The 22,823-nt window shown below is 50.1% G+C and overlaps 1 protein-coding gene across 1 annotated transcript in view; it reads left to right on the top strand.

The window, feature by feature from the left end:
* Positions 1–22,823, top strand: part of csmd2 (CUB and Sushi multiple domains 2) — an 895,829-nt gene that overhangs the window by 743,910 nt on the left and 129,096 nt on the right. The window contains 1 exon segment of the mRNA XM_031789283.1: positions 21,219–21,404. Coding sequence (XP_031645143.1) covers positions 21,219–21,404 — 186 coding nt within the window.

The following is a 22,823-nucleotide window of genomic DNA, read 5'->3' on the forward strand; positions in this document are numbered from 1 at the left end:
GATGGTGGTGTGGGGGTCCTCTAATGTATTGATGGTGGTGTGGGTGGTGTGGGTGGTGTGGGTGTCCTCTAATGTATTGATGGTGGTGTGGGGGTCCTCTAATGTATTGATGGTAGTGTGGGTGGTGTGGGGTCCTCTAATGTATTGATGGTGGTGTGGGGTCCTCTAATGTATTGATGGTGATGTGGGGGTCCTCTAATGTATTGATGGTGGTGTGGGGGTCCTCTAATGTATTGATGGTGGTGTGGTGGTCCTCTAATGTATTGATGGTGGTGTGGGGGTCCTCTAATGTATTGATGGTGGTGTGGGGGTCCTCTAATGTGTTGATGGTAGTGTGGGGCCCTCTAATGTATTGATGGTGGTGTGGGGGTCCTCTAATGTGTTGATGGTGGTGTGGGGGTCCTCTAATGTATTGATGGTGGTGTGGGGGTCCTCTAATGTATTGATGGTGGTGTGGGGGTCCTCTAATGTATTGATGGTGGTGTGGGGGTCCTCTAATGTATTGATGGTGGTGTGGGGGTCCTCTAATGTATTGATGGTGGTGTGGGGTCCTCTAATGTATTGATGGTGGTGTGGGGGTCCTCTAATTTGTTGATGGTGGTGTGGGGGTCCTCTAATGTATTGATGGTGGTGTGGGTGGTGTGGGTGGTGTGGGTGTTGTGGGGGTCCTCTAATGTGTTGATGGTGGTGTGGGTGGTGTGGGCGTCCTCTAATGTATTGATGGTGGTGTGGGGGTCCTCTAATGTGTTGATGGTAGTGTGGGTGGTGTGGGGGTCCTCTAATGTGTTGATGGTGGTGTGGGGGGTCCTCTAATGTATTGATGGTGGTGTGGGGGTCCTCTAATGTATTGATGGTGGTGTGGGGGTCCTCTAATGTATTGATGGTGGTGTGGGGGTCCTCTAATGTATTGATGGTGGTGTGGGGGTCCTCTAATGTGTTGATGGTAGTGTGGGTGGTGTGGGGGTCCTCTAATGTATTGATGGTGGTGTGGGTGGTGTGGGGTCCTCTAATGTATTGATGGTGGTGTGGGGGTCTTCTAATGTATTGATGGTGGTGTGGGGTCCTCTAATGTATTGATGGTAGTTTGGGGGTCCTCTAATGTATTGATGGTAGTGTGGGGGTTCTCTAATGTATTGATGGTGGTGTGGTGGTCCTCTAATGTATTGATGGTGGTGTGGGGGTCCTCTAATGTGTTGATGGTGGTGTGGGGGTCCTCTAATGTATTGATGGTGGTGTGGGGGTCCTCTAATGTATTGATGGTGGTGTGGGGGTCCTCTAATGTATTGATGGTGGTGTGGGTGGTGTGGGGTCCTCTGATGTATTGATGGTGGTGTGGGGGTCCTCTAATGTATTGATGGTGGTGTGGGTGTTGTGGGTGGTGTGGGGGTCCTCTAATGTATTGATGGTGGTGTGGGGGTCCTCTAATGTATTGATGGTGGTGTGGGTGGTGTGGGGTCCTCTAATGTATTGATGGTGGTGTGGGGGTCCTCTAATGTGTTGATGGTAGTGTGGGTGGTGTGGGGTCCTCTAATGTATTGATGGTGGTGTGGGGGTCCTCTAATGTGTTGATGGTAGTGTGGGGCCCTCTAATGTATTGATGGTGGTGTGGGGGTCCTCTAATGTGTTGATGGTGGTGTGGGGGTCCTCTAATGTATTGATGGTGGTGTGGGGGTCCTCTAATGTATTGATGGTGGTGTGGGGGTCCTCTAATGTATTGATGGTGGTGTGGGTGGTGTGGGGGTTCTCTAATGTATTGATGGTGGTGTGGGTCCTCTAATGTATTGATGGTGGTGTGGGGGTCCTCTAATGTGTTGATGGTGGTGTGGGGGTCCTCTAATGTATTGATGGTGGTGTGGGTGGTGTGGGTGGTGTGGGAGTCCTCTAATGTGTTGATGGTGGTGTGGGTGGTGTGGGGGTCCTCTAATGTATTGATGGTGGTGTGGGGGTCCTCTAATGTGTTGATGGTCGTGTGGGTGGTGTGGGGGTCCTCTAATGTGTTGATGGTGGTGTGGGGGTCCTCTAATGTATTGGTGGTGGTGTGGGGGTCCTCTAATGTATTGATGGTGGTGTGGGGGTCCTCTAATGTATTGATGGTGATGTGGGGTCCTCTAATGTATTGATGGAGGTGTGGGGGTCCTCTAATGTATTGATGGTGGTGTGGGGGTCCTCTAATGTGTTGATGGTGGTGTGGGGGTCCTCTAATGTATTGATGGTGGTGTGGGTGGTGTGGGGGTCCTCTAATGTATTGATGGTAGTGTGGGTGGTGTGGGGGTCCTCTAATGTATTGATGGTGGTGTGGGGGTCCTCTAATGTATTGATGGTGGTATGGGGGTCCTCTAATGTGTTGATGGTAGTGTGGGGGTCCTCTAATGTATTGATGGTGGTGTGGGGGTCCTCTAATGCATTGATGGTGGTGTGGGGTCCTCTAATGTATTGATGGTGGTGTGGGTGGTGTGGGGGTCCTCTAATGTATTGATGGTGGTGTGGGGGTCCTCTAATGTATTGATGGTGGTGTGGGTGGTGTGGGGTCCTCTAATGTATTGATGGTGGTGTGGGGGTCCTCTAATGTATTGATGGTGGTGTGGGTGTTGTGGGTGGTGTGGGGGTCCTCTAATGTGTTGATGGTGGTGTGGGGGTCCTCTAATGTATTGATGGTGGTGTGGGGGTCCTCTAATGTATTGATGGTGGTGTGGGGGTCCTCTAATGTATTGATGGTGGTGTGGGTGGTGTGGGGTCCTCTAATGTATTGATGGTGGTGTGGGGGTCCTCTAATGTGTTGATGGTAGTGTGGGTGGTGTGGGGTCCTCTAATGTATTGATGGTGGTGTGGGGGTCCTCTAATGTGTTGATGGTAGTGTGGGGCCCTCTAATGTATTGATGGTGGTGTGGGGTCCTCTAATGTGTTGATGGTGGTGTGGGGGTCCTCTAATGTATTGATGGTGGTGTGGGGGTCCTCTAATGTATTGATGGTGGTGTGGGGGTCCTCTAATGTATTGATGGTGGTGTGGGGGTCCTCTAATGTATTGATGGTGGTGTGGGTGGTGTGGGGGTCCTCTAATGTATTGATGGTGGTGTGGGGTCCTCAAATGTATTGATGGTGGTGTGGGGGTCCTCTAATGTGTTGATGGTGGTGTGGGGGTCCTCTAATGTATTGATGGTGGTGTGGGTGGTGTGGGTGGTGTGGGAGTCCTCTAATGTGTTGATGGTGGTGTGGGTGGTGTGGGGTCCTCTAATGTATTGATGGTGGTGTGGGGGGTCCTCTAATGTATTGATGGTGGTGTGGGGTCCTCTAATGTATTGATGGAGGTGTGGGGGTCCTCTAATGTATTGATGGTGGTGTGGGGGTCCTCTAATGTGTTGATGGTGGTGTGGGGGTCCTCTAATGTATTGATGGTGGTGTGGGTGGTGTGGGGTCCTCTAATGTATTGATGGTAGTGTGGGTGGTGTGGGGGTCCTCTAATGTATTGATGGTGGTGTGGGGGTCCTCTAATGTATTGATGGTGGTATGGGGGTCCTCTAATGTGTTGATGGTAGTGTGGGGGTCCTCTAATGTATTGATGGTGGTGTGGGGGTCCTCAAATGTATTGATGGTGGTGTGGGGTCCTCTAATGTATTGATGGTGGTGTGGGTGGTGTGGGGGTCCTCTAATGTATTGATGGAGGTGTGGGGGTCCTCTAATGTATTGATGGTGGTGTGGAGGTCCTCTAATGTATTGATGGTGGTGTGGGGGTCCTCTAATGTATTGATGGTGGTGTGGGGGTCCTCTAATGTATTGATGGTGGTGTGGGGGTCCTCTAATGTGTTGATGGTGGTGTGGGGGTCCTCTAATGTATTGATGGTGGTGTGGGTGGTGTGGGGTCCTCTAATGTATTGATGGTAGTGTGGGTGGTGTGGGGGTCCTCTAATGTATTGATGGTGGTGTGGGTGGTGTGGGGGTCCTCTAATGTATTGATGGTGGTGTGGGTGGTGTGGGTGGTGTGGGGGGTTCTCTAATGTGTTGATGGTGGTGTGGGGGTCCTCTTATGTATTGATGGTAGTGTGGGGGTCCTCTAATGTATTGATGGTGGTGTGGGTGGTGTGGGGGTCCTCTAATGTATTGATGGTGGTGTGGGTGGTGTGGGGTCCTCTAATGTATTGATGGTGGTGTGGGGGTCCTCTAATGTATTGATGGTGGTGTGGGGGTCCTCTAATGTATTGATGGTGGTGTGGGGGTCCTCTAATGTATTGATGGTGGTGTGGGGGTCCTCTAATGTGTTGATGGTGGTGTGGGGGTCCTCTAATGTATTGATGGTGGTGTGGGGGTCCTCTAATGTATTGATCGTGGTGTGGGGTCCTCTAATGTATTGATGGTGGTGTGGGTAGTGTGGGGGTCCTCTAATGTATTGATGGAGGTGTGGGGGTCCTCTAATGTATTGATGGTGGTGTGGGGGGTCCTCTAATGTATTGATGGTGGTGTGGGGGTCCTCTAATGTATTGATGGTGGTGTGGGGGTCCTCTAATGTATTGATGGTGGTGTGGGGGGTCCTCTAATGTGTTGATGGTGGTGTGGGGGTCCTCTAATGTATTGATGGTGGTGTGGGTGGTGTGGGGGGTCCTCTAATGTATTGATGGTGGTGTGGGTGGTGTGGGTGGTGTGGGGGTTCTCTAATGTGTTGATGGTGGTGTGGGGGTCCTCTAATGTATTGATGGTGGTGTGGGGTCCTCTAATGTATTAATGGTGGTGTGGGGGTCCTCTAATGTATTGATGGTGGTGGGGGGGTCCTCTAATGTGTTGATGGTGGTGTGGGGGTCCTCTAATGTATTGATGGTGGTGTGGGGGTCCTCTAATGTATTGATGGTGGTGTGGGGGTCCCTTAATGTATTGATGGTGGTGTGGGGGTCCTCTAATGTGTTGATGGTGGTGTGGGGGTCCTCTAATGTATTGATGGTGGTGTGGGTGGTGTGGGGTCCTCTAATGTATTGATGGTAGTGTGGGTGGTGTGGGGGTCCTCTAATGTATTGATGGTGGTGTGGGTGGTGTGGGTGGTGTGGGGGTTCTCTAATGTGTTGATGGTGGTGTGGGGGGTCCTCTAATGTATTGATGGTGGTGTGGGGTCCTCTAATGTATTGATGGTGGTGTGGGGGTCCTCTAATGTATTGATGGTGGTGGGGGGGCCTCTAATGTATTGATGGTGGTGGGGGGGTCCTCTAATGTGTTGATGGTGGTGTGGGGGTCCTCTAATGTATTGATGGTGGTGTGGGGGTGCTCTAATGTATTGATGGTGGTGTGGGGGTCCTCTAATGTATTGATGGTGGTGTGGGGGTCCCCTAATGTGTTGATGGTGGTGTGGGGGTCCTCTAATGTATTGATGGTAGTGTGGGGTCTTCTAATGTATTGATGGTGGTGTGGGGGTCCTCTAATGTATTGATGGTGGTGTGGGGGTCCTCTAATGTATTGATGGTTGTGTGGGGGTCCTCTAATGTATTGATGGTGGTATGGGGGTCCTCTAATGTATTGATGGTGGTGTGGGGGTCCTCTAAAGTATTGATGGTGGTGTGGGGGTCCTCTAAAGTATTGATGGTGGTGTGGGGGTCCTCTAATGTATTGATGGTGGTGTGGGGGTCCTCTAATGTATTGATGGTGGTGTGGGGTCCTCTAATGTATTGATGGTGGTGTGGGGGTCCTCTAATGTATTGATGGTGGTGTGGGGGTCCTCTAATGTATTGATGGTGGTGTGGAGTCCTCTAATGTATTGATGGTGGTGTGGGGGTCCTCTAATGTATTGATGGTGGTGTGGGGGTCCTCTAATGTATTGATGGTGGTGTGGGGTCCTCTAATGTATTGATGGTGGTGTGGGTGGTGTGGGGGTCCTCTAATGTATTGATGGAGGTGTGGGGGTCCTCTAATGTATTGATGGTGGTGTGGGGGTCCTCTAATGTATTGATGGTGGTGTGGGGGGTCCTCTAATGTATTGATGGTGGTGTGGGGGTCCTCTAATGTATTGATGGTGGTGTGGGGGTCCTCTAATGTGTTGATGGTGGTGTGGGGGTCCTCTAATGTATTGATGGTGGTGTGGGGTGGTGTGGGGTCCTCTAATGTATTGATGGTAGTGTGGGTGGTGTGGGGGTCCTCTAATGTATTGATGGTGGTGTGGGTGGTGTGGGTGGTGTGGGGGTTCTCTAATGTGTTGATGGTGGTGTGGGGGTCCTCTAATGTATTGATGGTAGTGTGGGGGTCCTCTAATGTATTGATGGTGGTGTGGGTGGTGTGTGGGTCCTCTAATGTATTGATGGTGGTGTGGGTGGTGTGGGGTCCTCTAATGTATTGATGGTGGTTTGGGGTCCTCTAATGTATTGATGGTGGTGTGGGGGGTCCTCTAATGTATTGATGGCGGTGTGGGGGTCCTCTAATGTATTGATGGTGGTGGGGGGGTCCTCTAATGTGTTGATGGTGGTGTGGGGGTCCTCTAATGTATTGATGGTGGTGTGGGGGTCCTCTAATGTATTGATGGTGGTGTGGGGGGTCCCCTAATGTGTTGATGGTGGTGTGGGGGTCCTCTAATGTATTGATGGTAGTGTGGGGTCTTCTAATGTATTGATGGTGGTGTGGGGGGTCCTCTAATGTATTGATGGTGGTGTGGGGGTCCTCTAATGTATTGATGGTGGGTGTGGGGGTCCTCTAATGTATTGATGGTGGTATGGGGGTCCTCTAATGTATTGATGGTGGTGTGGGGGTCCTCTAATGTATTGATGGTGGTGTGGGGGTCCTCTAATGTATTGATGGTGGTGTGGGGGTCCTCTAATGTATTGATGGTGGTGTGGGGGTCCTCTAATGTATTGATGGTGGTGTGGGGGGTCCTCTAATGTATTGATGGTGGTGTGGGGGTCCTCTAATGTATTGATGGTGGTGTGGGGGGTCCTCTAATGTATTGATGGTGGTATGGGGGTCCTCTAATGTATTGATGGTGGTGTGGGGGTCCTCTAATGTATTGATGGTGGTGTGGGGGGTCCTCTAATGTATTGATGGTGGTGTGGGGGTCCTCTAATGTATTGATGGTGGTGTGGGGGTCCTCTAATGTATTGATGGTGGTGTGGGGGTCCTCTAATGTATTGATGGTGGTGTGGGGGTCCTCTAATGTATTGATGGTGGTGTGGGGGTCCTCTAATGTATTGATGGTGTTGTGGGGTCCTCTAATGTATTGATGGTGGTGTGGGGGTCCTCTAATGTATGATTGTGGTGTGGGGGTCCTCTAATGTATTGATGGTGGTGTGGGGGTCCTCTAATGTATTGATGGTGGTGTGGGGGGTCCTCTAATGTATTGATGGTGGTGTGGGGTGGTGTGGGGGTCCTCTAATGTATTGATGGTGGTGTGGGGGGTCCTCTAATGTATTGATGGTGGTGTGGGGGTCCTCTAATGTATTGATGGTGGTGTGGGGGTCCTCTAATGTATTGATGTTGGTGTGGGGTCCTCTAATGTATTGATGGTGGTGTGGGGTCCTCTAATGTATTGATGGTAGTGTGGGGGTCCTCTAATGTATTGATGGTGGTGTGGGGGTCCTCTAATGTATTGATGGTGGTGTGGGGGTCCTCTAATGTATTGATGGTGGTGTGGGGGTCCTCTAATATATTGATGGTGGTGTGGGGTCCTCTAATGTATTGGTCGTGGTGTGGGGGTCCTCTAATGTATTGATGGTGGTGTGGGGGTCCTCTAATGTATTGATGGTGGTGTGGGGGTCCTCTAATGTATTGATGGTGGTGTGGGGTCCTGTAATGTATTGATGGTGGTGTGGGGGTCCTCTAATGTGTTGATGGTGGTGTGGGTGGTGTGGGGGTCCTCTAATGTGTTGATGGTGGTGTGGGTGGTGTGGGGGTCCTCTAATGTATTGATGGTGGTGTGGGGGTCCTCTAATGTATTGATGGTGGTGTGGGTGGTGTGGGGTCCTCTAATGTATTGATGGTGGTGTGGGGGTCCTCTAATGTATTGATGGTGGTGTGGGGGTCCTCTAATGTATTGATGTTGGTGTGGGGGTCTAATGTATTGATGGTGGTGTGGGGGTCCTCTAATGTATTGATGGTGGTGTGAGGTCCTCTAATGTATTGATGGTGGTGTGGGTGGTGTGGGTGGTGGGGGTCCTCTAATGTGTTGATGGTGGTGTGGGTGGTGTGGGGGTCCTCTAATGTATTGATGGTGGTGTGGGGGTCCTCTAATGTGTTGATGGTGGTGTGGGGTCCTCTAATGTAGTGATGGTGGTGTGGGTGGTGTGGCGGTCCTCTAATGTATTGATGGTGGTGTGGGGTCCTCTAATGTATTGATGGTGGTGTGGGTGGTGTGGGGGTCCTCTAATGTGTTGATGGTGGTGTGGGTGGTGTGGGGGTCCTCTAATGTATTGATGGTGGTGTGGGGGTCCTCTAATGTATTGATGGTGGTGTGGGGTCCTCTAATGTATTGATGGTGGTGTGGGGGTCCTCTAATGTATTGATGGTGGTGTGGGGTTCCTCTAATGTATTGATGGTGGTGTGGGGGTCCTCTAATGTATTGATGGTGGTGTGGGGGTCCTCTAATGTGTTGATGGTGGTGTGGGGGGTCCTCTAATGTATTGATGGTGGTGTGGTTGGTGTGGGGTCCTCTAATGTATTGATGGTAGTGTGGGTGGTGTGGGGGTCCTCTAATGTATTGATGGTGGTGTGGGTGGTGTGGGGGTCCTCTAATGTATTGATGGTGGTGTGGGTGGTGTGGGGTCCTCTAATATATTGATGGTGGTGTGGGTGTCCTCTAATGTATTGATGGTGGTGTGGGTGGTGTGGGGTCCTCTAATGTATTGATGGTGGTGTGGGGGTCCTCTAATGTATTGATGGTAGTGTGGGGGTCCTCTAATGTATTGATGGTGGTGTGGGTGGTGTGGGGGTCCTCTAATGTATTGATGGTGGTGTGGGGGTCCTCTAACGTATTGATGGTGGTGTGGGGGTCCTCTAATGTGTTGATGGTGGTGTGGGTGGTGTGGGGGTCCTCTAATGTATTGATGGTGGTGTGGGTGGTGTGGGGGTCCTCTAATGTATTGATGGTGGTGTGGGGATCCTCTAATGTATTGATGGTGGTGTGGGGGTCCTCTAATTTATTGATGGTGGTGTGGGGGTCCTCTAATGTATTGATGGTGGTGTGGGTGGTGTGGGGTCCTCTAATGTATTGATGGTGGTGTGGGGGTCCTCTAATGTATTGATGGTGGTGTGGGGGTCCTCTAATGTATTGATGGTAGTGTGGGGGTCCTCTAATGTATTGATGGTGGTGTGGGGGTCCTCTAATGTATTGATGGTAGTGTGGGGGTCCTCTAATGTATTGATGGTGGTGTGGGGGTCCTCTAATGTGTTGATGGTGGTGTGGGTGGTGTGGGGGTCCTCTAATGTGTTGATGGTAGTGTGGGGATCCTCTAATGTATTGATGGTGGTGTGGGGTCCTCTAATGTATTGATGGTGGTGTGGGGGTCCTCTAATGTATTGATGGTGGTGTGGGGGTCCTGTAATGTGTTGATGGTGGTGTGGGGGTCCTCTAATGTATTGATGGTGGTGTGGGGTCCTCTAATGTATTGATGGTAGTGTGGGGGTCCTCTAATGTATTGATGATTGTGTGGGGGTCCTCTAATGTATTGATGGTGGTGTGGGTGGTGTAGGGGTCCTCTAATGTATTGATGGTAGTGTGGGTGGTGTGGGGGTCCTCTAATGTATTGATGGTGGTGTGGGTGGTGTGGGGTCCTCTAATGTATTGATGGTGGTGTGGGGGTCCTCTAATGTATTGATGGTGGTGTGGGGGTCCTCTAATGTATTGATGGTAGTGTGGGGGTCCTCTAATGTATTGATGGTGGTGTGGGGTCCTCTAATGTATTGATGGTGGTGTGGGGTCCTCTAATGTATTGATGGTGGTGTGGGGGTCCTCTAATGTATTGATGGTAGTGTGGGGGTCCTCTAATGTATTGATGGTAGTGTGGGGGTCCTCTAATGTATTGATGGAGGTGTGGGGGTCCTCTAATGTATTGATGGTGGTGTGGGTGGTGTGGGGGTCCTCTAATGTATTGATGGTGGTTTGGGGGTCCTCTAATATATTGATGGTGGTGTGGGGGTCCTCTAATGTATTGATGGTGGTGTGGGGGTCCTCTAATGTATTGATGGTGTTGTGGGGGTCCTCTAATGTATTGATGGTAGTGTGGGTGGTGTGGGGGTCCTCTAATGTATTGATGGTGGTGTGGGGGTCCTCTAATGTATTGATGGTGGTGTGGGTGGTGTGGGGGTCCTCTAATGTATTGATGGTAGTGTGGGGGTCCTCTAATGTATTGATGGTGGTGTGGGGGTCCTCTAATGTATTGATTATGGTGTGGGGGTCCTCTAATGTATTGATGGTGGTGTGGGTGGTGTGGGGTCCTCTAATGTATTGATGGTGGTGGTGGGGTCCTCTAATGTATTGATGGTGGTGTGGGTGGTGTGGGGTCCTCTAATGTATTGATGGTGGTGTGGGGGTCCTCTAATGTATTGATGGTGGTGTGGGGGTCCTCTAATGTATTGATGGTAGTGTGGGGGTCCTCTAATGTATTGATGGTGGTGTGGGGTCCTCTAATGTATTGATGGTGGTGTGGGGTCCTCTAATGTATTGATGGTGGTGTGGGGGTCCTCTAATGTATTGATGGTAGTGTGGGGGTCCTCTAATGTATTGATGGTAGTGTGGGGGTCCTCTAATGTATTGATGGAGGTGTGGGGGTCCTCTAATGTATTGATGGTGGTGTGGGTGGTGTGGGGGTCCTCTAATGTATTGATGGTGGTTTGGGGGTCCTCTAATATATTGATGGTGGTGTGGGGGTCCTCTAATGTATTGATGGTGGTGTGGGGGTCCTCTAATGTATTGATGGTGTTGTGGGGGTCCTCTAATGTATTGATGGTAGTGTGGGTGGTGTGGGGGTCCTCTAATGTATTGATGGTGGTGTGGGGGTCCTCTAATGTATTGATGGTGGTGTGGGTGGTGTGGGGGTCCTCTAATGTATTGATGGTAGTGTGGGGGTCCTCTAATGTATTGATGGTGGTGTGGGGGTCCTCTAATGTATTGATTATGGTGTGAGGGTCCTCTAATGTATTGATGGTGGTGTGGGTGGTGTGGGGTCCTCTAATGTATTGATGGTGGTGTGGGGGTCCTCTAATGTATTGATGGTGGTGTGGTGGTCCTCTAATGTATTGATGGTGGTGTGGGTGGTGTGGGGGTCCTCTAATGTATTGATGGTGGTGTGGGTGGTGTGGGGTCCTCGAATGTGTTGATGGTGGTGTGGGGTCCTCTAATGTATTGATGGTGGTGTGGGGTCCTCTAATGTATTGATTGTGGTGTGGGGGTCCTCTAATGTATTGATGGTGGTGTGGGGGTCCTCTAATGTATTGATGGTGGTGTGGGGGTCCTCTAATGTATTGATGGTGATGTGGGTGGTGTGGGGTCCTCTAATGTATTGATGGTGGTGTGGGGGTCCTCTAATGTATTGATGGTGGTGTGGTGGTCCTCTAATGTATTGATGGTGGTGTGGGTGGTGTGGGGGTCCTCTAATGTATTGATGGTGGTGTGGGTGGTGTGGGGTCCTCTAATGTGTTGATGGTGGTGTGGGGTCCTCTAATGTATTGATGGTGGTGTGGGGTCCTCTAATGTATTGATTGTGGTGTGGGGGTCCTCTAATGTATTGATGGTGGTGTGGGGGGTCCTCTAATGTATTGATGGTGGTGTGGGTGGTGTGGGGTCCTCTAATGTATTGATGGTGGTGTGGGGGGTCCTCTAATGTATTGATGGTGGTGTGGGGGGTCCTCTAATGTATTGATGGTGGTGTGGGGGTCCTCTAATGTATTGATGGTGGTGTGGGGGTCCTCTAATGTATTGATGGTGGTGTGGGGGTCCTCTAATGTATTGATGGTGGTGTGAGGTCCTCTAATGTATTGATGGTGGTGTGGGTGGTGTGGGTGGTGGGGGTCCTCTAATGTGTTGATGGTGGTGTGGGTGGTGTGGGGGTCCTCTAATGTATTGATGGTGGTGTGGGGGTCCTCTAATGTGTTGATGGTGGTGTGGGGTCCTCTAATGTATTGATGGTGGTGTGGGTGGTGTGGGTGGTGTGGGGGTCCTCTAATGTGTTGATGGTGGTGTGGGTGGTGTGGGGGTCCTCTAATGTATTGATTGTGGTGTGGGGGTCCTCTAATGTATTGATGGTGGTGTGGGGTCCTCTAATGTATTGATGGTGGTGTGGGGGTCCTCTAATGTATTGATGGTGGTGTGGGGGTCCTCTAATGTATTGATGGTGGTGTGGGGGTCCTCTAATGTATTGATGGTGGTGTGGGGGTCCTCTAATGTGTTGATGGTGGTGTGGGGGTCCTCTAATGTATTGATGGTGGTGTGGGTGGTGTGGGGTCCTCTAATGTATTGATGGTAGTGTGGGTGGTGTGGGGGTCCTCTAATGTATTGATGGTGGTGTGGGTGGTGTGGGGGTCCTCTAATGTATTGATGGTGGTGTGGGTGGTGTGGGTGGTGTGGGGGTTCTCTAATGTGTTGATGGTGGTGTGGGGGTCCTCTAATGTATTGATGGTAGTGTGGGGGTCCTCTAATGTATTGATGGTGGTGTGGGTGTTGTGGGGGTCCTCTAATGTATTGATGGTGTTGTGGGTGGTGTGGGGTCCTCTAATGTATTGATGGTGGTGTGGGGGTCCTCTAATGTATTGATGGTGGTGTGGGGGTGCTCTAATGTATTGATGGTGGTGTGGGGGTCCTCTAATGTATTGATGGTGGTGTGGGGGTCCCCTAATGTGTTGATGGTGGTGTGGGGGTCCTCTAATGTATTGATGGTAGTGTGGGGTCCTCTAATGTATTGATGGTGGTGTGGGGGTCCTCTAATGTATTGATGGTGGTGTGGGGGTCCTCTAATGTATTGATGGTGGTGTGGGGGTCCTCTAATGTATTGATGGTGGTATGGGGGTCCTCTAATGTATTGATGGTGGTGTGGGGGTCCTCTAGTGTATTGATGGTGGTGTGGGGGTCCTCTAATGTATTGATGGTGGTGTGGGGGTCCTCTAATGTATTGATGGTGGTGTGGGGGTCCTCTAATGTATTGATGGTGGTGTGGGGTCCTCTAATGTATTGATGGTGGTGTGGGGGTCCTCTAATGTATTGATGGTGGTGTGGGGGTCCTCTAATGTATTGATGGTAGTGTGGGGGTCCTCTAATGTATTGATGGTGGTGTGGGTGGTGTGGGGGTCCTCTAATGTATTGATGGTGGTGTGGGTGGTGTGGGGGTCCTCTAATGTATTGATGGTGGTGTGGGGGTCCTCTAATGTATTGATGGTGGTGTGGGTGGTGTGGGGGTCCTCTAATGTATTGATGGTGGTGTGGGTGGTGTGGGGTTCCTCTAATGTATTGATGGTGGTGTGGGGGTCCTCTAATGTGTTGATGGTGGTGTGGGGGTCCTCTAATGTATTGATGGTGGTGTGGGGGTCCTCTAATGTATTGATGGTGGTGTGGGGGTCCTCTAATGTATTGATGGTGGTGTGGGTGGTGTGGGGTCCTCTAATATATTGATGGTGGTGTGGGTGTCCTCTAATGTATTGATGGTGGTGTGGGTGGTGTGGGGTCCTCTAATGTATTGATGGTGGTGTGGGGGTCCTCTAATGTATTGATGGTAGTGTGGGGGTCCTCTAATGTATTGATGGTGGTGTGGGTGGTGTGGGGGTCCTCTAATGTATTGATGGTGGTGTGGGGGTCCTCTAATGTATTGATGGTGGTGTGGGGGGTCCTCTAATGTGTTGATGGTGGTGTGGGTGGTGTGGGGGTCCTCTAATGTGTTGATGGTGGTGTGGGTGGTGTGGGGGTCCTCTAATGTATTGATGGTAGTGTGGGGGTCCTCTAATGTATTGATGGTGGTGTGGGGGTCCTCTAATGTATTGATGGTAGTGTGGGGGTCCTCTAATGTATTGATGGTGGTGTGGGGGTCCTCTAATGTGTTGATGGTGGTGTGGGTGGTGTGGGGGTCCTCTAATGTGTTGATGGTAGTGTGGGGATCCTCTAATGTATTGATGGTGGTGTGGGGTCCTCTAATGTATTGATGGTGGTGTGGGGGTCCTCTATGCATTGATGGTGGTGTGGGGGTCCTGTAATGTGTTGATGGTGGTGTGGGGGTCCTCTAATGTATTGATGGTGGTGTGGGGTCCTCTAATGTATTGATGGTAGTGAGGGGGTCCTCTAATGTATTGATGATAGTGTGGGGGTCCTCTAATGTATTGATGGTGGTGTGGGTGGTGTGGGGGTCCTCTAATGTATTGATGGTAGTGTGGGTGGTGTGGGGGTCCTCTAATGTATTGATGGTGGTGTGGGTGGTGTGGGGGTCCTCTAATGTATTGATGGTGGTGTGGGTGGTGTGGGGTCCTCTAATGTATTGATGGTGGTGTGGGGGTCCTCTAATGTATTGATGGTGGTGTGGGGGTCCTCTAATGTATTGATGGTGGTGTGGGGGTCCTCTAATGTGTTGATGGTGGTGTGGGGGTCCTCTAATGTATTGATGGTGGTGTGGGGGTGCTCTAATGTATTGATGGTGGTGTGGGGGTCCTCTAATGTATTGTTGGTGGTGTGGGGGTCCCCTAATGTGTTGATGGTGGTGTGGGGGTCCTCTAATGTATTGATGGTAGTGTGGGGTCCTCTAATGTATTGATGGTGGTGTGGGGGTCCTCTAATGTATTGATGGTGGTGTGGGGGTCCTCTAATGTATTGATGGTGGTGTGGGGGTCCTCTAATGTATTGATGGTGGTATGGGGGTCCTCTAATGTATTGATGGTGGTGTGGGGGTCCTCTAGTGTATTGATGGTGGTGTGGGGGTCCTCTAATGTATTGATGGTGGTGTGGGGGTCCTCTAATGTATTGATGGTGGTGTGGGGGGTCCTCTAATGTATTGATGGTGGTGTGGGGTCCTCTAATGTATTGATGGTGGTGTGGGGGTCCTCTAATGTATTGATGGTGGTGTGGGGGTCCTCTAATGTATTGATGGTAGTGTGGGGGTCCTCTAATGTATTGATGGTGGTGTGGGTGGTGTGGGGGTCCTCTAATGTATTGATGGTGGTGTGGGTGGTGTGGGGGGTCCTCTAATGTATTGATGGTGGTGTGGGGGTCCTCTAATGTATTGATGGTGGTGTGGGTGGTGTGGGGGTCCTCTAATGTATTGATGGTGGTGTGGGTGGTGTGGGGTTCCTCTAATGTATTGATGGTGGTGTGGGGGTCCTCTAATGTGTTGATGGTGGTGTGGGGGTCCTCTAATGTATTGATGGTGGTGTGGGGGTCCTCTAATGTATTGATGGTGGTGTGTGGGTCCTCTAATGTATTGATGGTGGTGTGGGTGGTGTGGGGTCCTCTAATATATTGATGGTGGTGTGGGTGTCCTCTAATGTATTGATGGTGGTGTGGGTGGTGTGGGGTCCTCTAATGTATTGATGGTGGTGTGGGGGTCCTCTAATGTATTGATGGTAGTGTGGGGGGTCCTCTAATGTATTGATGGTGGTGTGGGTGGTGTGGGGGTCCTCTAATGTATTGATGGTGGTGTGGGGGTCCTCTAATGTATTGATGGTGGTGTGGGGGTCCTCTAATGTGTTGATGGTGGTGTGGGTGGTGTGGGGGTCCTCTAATGTGTTGATGGTGGTGTGGGTGGTGTGGGGGTCCTCTAATGTATTGATGGTAGTGTGGGGGTCCTCTAATGTATTGATGGTGGTGTGGGGGTCCTCTAATGTATTGATGGTAGTGTGGGGGTCCTCTAATGTATTGATGGTGGTGTGGGGGTCCTCTAATGTGTTGATGGTGGTGTGGGTGGTGTGGGGGTCCTCTAATGTGTTGATGGTAGTGTGGGGATCCTCTAATGTATTGATGGTGGTGTGGGGTCCTCTAATGTATTGATGGTGGTGTGGGGGTCCTCTAATGCATTGATGGTGGTGTGGGGGTCCTGTAATGTGTTGATGGTGGTGTGGGGGTCCTCTAATGTATTGATGGTGGTGTGGGGTCCTCTAATGTATTGATGGTAGTGTGGGGGTCCTCTAATGTATTGATGATAGTGTGGGGGTCCTCTAATGTATTGATGGTGGTGTGGGTGGTGTGGGGGTCCTCTAATGTATTGATGGTAGTGTGGGTGGTGTGGGGGTCCTCTAATGTATTGATGGTGGTGTGGGTGGTGTGGGGTCCTCTAATGTATTGATGGTGGTGTGGGGGTCCTCTAATGTATTGATGGTGGTGTGGGGGTCCTCTAATGTATTGATGGTAGTGTGGGGGTCCTCTAATGTATTGATGGTGGTGTGGGGTCCTCTAATGTATTGATGGTGGTGTGGGGTCCTCTAATGTATTGATGGTGGTGTGGGGGTCCTCTAATGTATTGATGGTAGTGTGGGGGTCCTCTAATGTATTGATGGTAGTGTGGGGGTCCTCTAATGTATTGATGGAGGTGTGGGGGTCCTCTAATGTATTGATGGTGGTGTGGGTGGTGTGGGGGGTCCTCTAATATATTGATGGTGGTGTGGGGGTCCTCTAATATATTGATGGTGGTGTGGGGGTCCTCTAATGTATTGATGGTGGTGTGGGGGTCCTCTAATGTATTGATGGTGTTGTGGGTGTCCTCTAATGTATTGATGGTGGTGTGGGTGGTGTGGGGGTCCTCTAATATATTGATGGTGGTGTGGGGGTCCTCTAATGTATTGATGGTGGTGTGGGGGTCCTCTAATGTATTGATGGTAGTGTGGGGGGTCCTCTAATGTATTGATGGTGGTGTGGGGGTCCTCTAATGTATTGATGGTAGTGTGGGGGTCCTCTAATGTATTGATGGTGGTGTGGGGGTCCTCAAATGTGTTGATGGTGGTGTGTGTGGTGTGGGGGTCCTCTAATGTGTTGATGGTAGTGTGGGGATCCTCTAATGTATTGATGGTGGTGTGGGGGGTCCTCTAATGTATTGATGGTGGTGTGGGGGTCCTCTAATGCATTGATGGTGGTGTGGGGGGTCCTGTAATGTGTTGATGGTGGTGTGGGGGTCCTCTAATGTATTGATGGTGGTGTGGGGTCCTCTAATGTATTGATGGTAGTGTGGGGGTCCTCTAATGTATTGATGATAGTGTTGGGGGTCCTCTAATGTATTGATGGTGGTGTGGGTGGTGTGGGGGGTCCTCTAATGTATTGATGGTAGTGTGGGTGGTGTGGGGGGTCCTCTAATGTATTGATGGTGGTGTGGGTGGTGTGGGGGTCCTCTAATGTATTGATGGTGGTGTGGGGGTCCTCTAATGTATTGATGGTGGTGTGGGGGTCCTCTAATGTATTGATGGTAGTGTGGGGGTCCTCTAATGTATTGATGGTGGTGTGGGGTCCTCTAATGTATGATGGTGGTGTGGGGTCCTCTAATGTATTGATGGTGGTGTGGGGGTCCTCTAATGTATTGATGGTAGTGTGGGGGTCCTCTAATGTATTGATGGTAGTGTGGGGGTCCTCTAATGTATTGATGGAGGTGTGGGGGTCCTCTAATGTATTGATGGTGGTGTGGGTGGTGTGGGGGTCCTCTAATATATTGATGGTGGTGTGGGGGTCCTCTAATATATTGATGGTGGTGTGGGGGTCCTCTAATGTATTGATGGTGGTGTGGGGGTCCTCTAATGTATTGATGGTGTTGTGGGGGTCCTCTAATGTATTGATGGTAGTGTGGGTGGTGTGGGGGTCCTCTAATGTATTGATGGTGGTGTGGGGGTCCTCTAATGTATTGATGGTGGTTGTGGGTGGTGTGGGGGGTCCTCTAATGTATTGATGGTAGTGTGGGGGTCCTCTAATGTATTGATGGTGGTGTGGGGATCCTCTAATGTATTGATGGTGGTGTGGGGGTCCTCTAATGTATTGATGGTGGTGTGGGGGTCCTCTAATGTATTGATGGTGGTGTGGGGGGTCCTCTAATGTATTGATGGTGGTGTGGGGGGTCCTCTAATGTATTGATGGTGGTGTGGGGGTCCTCTAATGTATTGATGGTGGTGTGGGTGGTGTGGGGTCCTCTAATGTATTGATGGTGGTGTGGGGGTCCTCTAATGTATTGATGGTGGTGTGGGGGTACTCTAATGTATTGATGGTGGTGTGGGGGTCCTCTAATGTATTGATGGTGGTGTGGGGGGTCCTCTAATGTATTGATGGTGGTGTGGGGGTCCTCTAATGTATTGATGGTGGTGTGAGGTCCTCTAATGTATTGATGGTGGTGTGGGTGGTGTGGGTGGTGGGGGTCCTCTAATGTGTTGATGGTGGTGTGGGTGGTGTGGGGGTCCTCTAATGTATTGATGGTGGTGTGGGGGTCCTCTAATGTGTTGATGGTGGTGTGGGGTCCTCTAATGTATTGATGGTGGTGTGGGTGGTGTGGCGGTCCTCTAATGTATTGATGGTGGTGTGGGGTCCTCTAATGTATTGATGGTGGTGTGGGTGGTGTGGGTGGTGTGGGGGTCCTCTAATGTGTTGATGGTGGTGTGGGTGGTGTGGGGGTCCTCTAATGTATTGATGGTGGTGTGGGGGTCCTCTAATGTATTGATGGTGGTGTGGGGTCCTCTAATGTATTGATGGTGGTGTGGGGGTCCTCTAATGTATTGATGGTGGTTGTGGGGGTCCTCTAATGTATTGATGGTGGTGTGGGGGTCCTCTAATGTATTGATGGTAGTGTGGGTGGTGTGGGGGTTCTCTAATGTATTGATGGTGGTGTGGGGGTCCTCTAATGTATTGATGGTGGTGTGGGGTCCTCTAATGTATTGATGGTGGTGTGTGGGTCCTCTAATGTATTGATGGTGGTGTGGGTGGTGTGGGGTCCTCTAATGTATTGATGGTGGTGTGGGTGGTGTGGGTGTCCTCTAATGTATTGATGGTGGTGTGGGTGGTGTGGGGGTCCTCTAATGTATTGATGGTGGTGTGGGTGGTGTGGGGGTCCTCTAATGTATTGATGGTGGTGTGGGGGTCCTCTAATGTATTGATGGTGGTGTGGGGTCCTCTAATGTATTGATGGTGGTGTGGGGGTCCTCTAATGTATTGATGGTGGTGTGGGGGTCCTCTAATGTATTGATGGTGGTGTGGGTGGTGTGGGTCCTCTAATGTATTGATGGTGGTGTGGGGGTCCTCTAATGTATTGATGGTGGTGTGGGGGTCCTCTAATGTATTGATGGTGGTGTGGGGGTCCTCTAATGTATTGATGGTGGTGTGGGGGTCCTCTAATGTATTGATGGTGGTGTGGGGGTCCTCTAATGTATTGATGGTGGTGTGGGGGCCCTCTAATGTATTGATGGTGGTGTGGGGGTCCTCTAATGTATTGATGGTGGTGTGGGGGTCCTCTAATGTATTGATGGTGGTGTGGGGGTCCTCTAATGTATTGATGGTGGTGTGGGTGGTGGTGGGTGGTGTGGGGGTCCTCTAATGTATTCATGGTGGTGTGGGGGTCCTCTAATGTATTGATGGTGGTGTGGGGGTCCTCTAATGTATTGATGGTGGTGTGGGTGGTGTGGGTGGTGTGGGGGTCCTCTAATGTATTCATGGTGGTGTGGGGGTCCTCTAATGTATTGATGGTGGTGTGGGGGTCCTCTAATGTATTGATGGTGGTGTGGGGGTCCTCTAATGTATTGATGGTGGTGTGGGGGCCCTCTAATGTATTGATGGTGGTGTGGGGGTCCTCTAATGTATTGATGGTGGTGTGGGGGTCCTCTAATGTATTGATGGTGGTGTGGGTGGTGTGGGGGTCCTCTAATGTATTGATGGTGGTGTGGGTGGTGTGGGTGGTGTGGGGGTCCTCTAATGTATTCATGGTGGTGTGGGGGTCCTCTAATGTATTCATGGTGGTGTGGGGGTCCTCTAATGTATTGATGGTAGTGTGGGTGGTGTGGGGTCCTCTAATGTATTGATGGTGGTGTGGGTGGTGTGGGTGTTGTGGGTTAAATTTTAAACAGGGAGTTTGGTGACCATGACTTAACTGAAGAGGTCAAGTTAACATTTTGTCACAGAGAAGTTATACAGTCTTTCTTTAGCCACATAACTTAAAAATGCAAACATTTACTATTTGGCTTTCTGGATTAAGTGACAATGTGCTCCTTGACGGGGATGAAATGAATAACATGATGATTGTTATCTATGAAAAGGATTCTGGAGTTCATTTTCAGCCTCAATTCAGAAAAGTTTGTCACACATTTATGGTACGTCACACAGATTGTTTGATGGAAGATTTGATTGGTCGATGGCAGATCTGATTGGTCGATGAAAGATTTGATTGGTTGATAGAATAAAGATGCTGTAAGACACCAGGAAATCATGTAGACATGGAAACATTTGAAATCTTTCCCCCCGAAATCCCAGCTGCTCTTTTAAAGCCCCTCTCTGCAACATTCTATCCCTCTCAAAAACAACCCCTTGTAAAAACCACAGTCATTTCCCATGTCGTTTACCTATGTTTGCTTTCTCTCAGAAAACTAAGGGTTTCAGTTGCCCCACAGCCCTACTCCGGTGGCCAGCTGTGTCAACAGTTGCGGTGGTGCTGTATCAACAACAGCAGTGAATGTGGAAATTGGTAACAGCGGGGCGGCCATTGTGTGCTTCTAAAGTCAACTGCAGGTGTGATCTGTAGTCTGAATTACGTAGCTCTCTACTGACAGAGTCACAAAGGCCACCCTATTCCCTTACTTAGTAGGTTTGACCAGGGCTCTGGTAGGGAATAGGGTGGCGTTTGAGATGCAGATAGGGTTATGTTTACCAGAGGGGGGGGGACCCTAATGTTTATGCCACGATAATGCTTGTGAGAGTGAGAGCATTTGTACAAGGGGCATGTTGTGAGAGAAGCTCTATGCATACAGAGATGGTTGTTCTAAAGCCTCCCGGGTAGTTTTTATGTCATGTGCTTTGTCACTGCCGGTTCTTTACCTGAAGGTGAAATAATCCCTTATTCCATCTTGGTTAAATTCATATCTACCAGAGCTCTGTTTTCAATTTGTAATGTTGTTTTCTCTCTTCATCTCTCTCTCTCTCTCTCTCTCTCTCTCTCTCTGTCTCTCTCTTCATCTCTCTCTCTCTCTCTCTCTCTCCTCTCTCTCTCTCTCTCTCTCTCTCCTCTCTCTCTCTCTTCATCTCTCTCTCTCTCTCTCTCTCTCTTCATCTCTCTCTCTCTCTCTCTCTCTCTCTCTCTCTCTCTCCCTCCCTCCCCCTTTTACCCCCCCCCCCCCCCTCTCTCCAGTGATGGCCTGTGGGATGCCTATACCCCCAGTAAACGGTAGTATTGTCGGGCAGGACTTCACTCTTGGTGCCAGGGCCATGTACCAGTGCAACCCCGGTTTCAGATTGGCCAACCCCCTGGCCGTGTCAGTCGTCTGTCAGGAGTCTGGGAGGTGGAGCTCCAATGAGGCCACGCCCCGCTGCATACGTGAGTAATCCTCATTGGTTGGAGTTGATATACCTATACTTCGTTTATTGCCGCCGGAACAGCCTGAATTCTTTGGGGCATAGATTCTACAATTGCTCAATTTGCTATCAAGGGTGTGCCAGGAAAACCTTCCATCACCGCCACCAGCCTGTAACGTTTTGACACCAGGCAGGATGGGGCCATGGACTCATGCTGCTTACGCCAAAACCTAACTCTGCCATCAGCATGACGCAACAGGAACCGGGATTTTGTCTGTTTTTCAGTCCTCAGTGTTGCCCACTGGAGCCGCTCTTTCTTGATTTAAGCTGATAGGACTGGAACCCAGTGTGGTCGTCTGCTGTGGTATCCGTGACCGACTAGTTGTGCGCTCTGAGATGATGTTCTGCACACCACTGTTGTACTGCGCTGTTATTTTCCTGTTTTGTGACCCAACCTGTAAACTTGCACAGTTCCATGCCATTCTCCTTCGACTGCTCTTATCAACGAGCAGTTTTTTGTCACACCATTCTCTGTAAACCCTAGACACAGTCATGTGTGAAAAGCACAGGAGAGCAGACATTTCTGAGATACTGGAACCGGCTCACCTGGCACATATGACATTTTTTTTTTTACCTCTATTTAACGAGGCAAGTCAGTTAAGAACGAATTCTTATTTTCAATGACAGTCTAGGAACAGTGGGTTAACTGGCCTAGGAACAGTGGGGTTAACTGCCTTGTTCAGAGGCAGAACAACAGATTTTTACCTTGTCAGCTCAGGGAATTGATCTTGCTTGATCCTTTTTGGTTACTAGTCCAACGCTCTAACCACCTAGGCTACCTGTCACCCCCGTCATACGACGCTCAAATTCGCTTAGTTTAACTAATGTTCAATGGAACAGTAACTGAATGCCTTGATGCCGGTCTGCCTGCTTTATATAACAAGACACAGCGATGTGACTCACTGTCTGTAAGAGCCATCCATTTTCGGGAACGGAGTGGTGTACCTAATAAACTGGCCGGTGAGTGTATGTCCTCATTGGTTGGAGTTCAATCGTCATGAATCCTCATTGGTTGGAGATCCCGTATCTTGAATCCTCATTGGTTGGAGATCACTTATCATGAATCCTCTTTGGTTGGAGACCACTTATCGTGAGGCCTCATTGGTTGGAGAATCACTTATCGTGAGGCCTCATTGGTTGGAGATCACTTATCATGAATCCTCATTGGTTGGAGATCACTTATCATGAATCCTCTTTGGTTGGAGACCACTTATCATGAATCCTCTTTGGTTGGAGACCACTTATCGTGAGGCCTCATTTGTTGGAGATCACTTATCATGAATCCTCTTTGGTTGGAGACCACTTATCATTAATCCTCTTTGGTTGGAGATCCCGTATCTTGAATCGTCATTGGTTGGAGATCACTTATCATGAATCCTCA

This window comes from Oncorhynchus kisutch, linkage group LG14 (assembly GCF_002021735.2).
Source record: "Oncorhynchus kisutch isolate 150728-3 linkage group LG14, Okis_V2, whole genome shotgun sequence".
Classification (NCBI taxonomy): domain Eukaryota; kingdom Metazoa; phylum Chordata; class Actinopteri; order Salmoniformes; family Salmonidae; genus Oncorhynchus; species Oncorhynchus kisutch.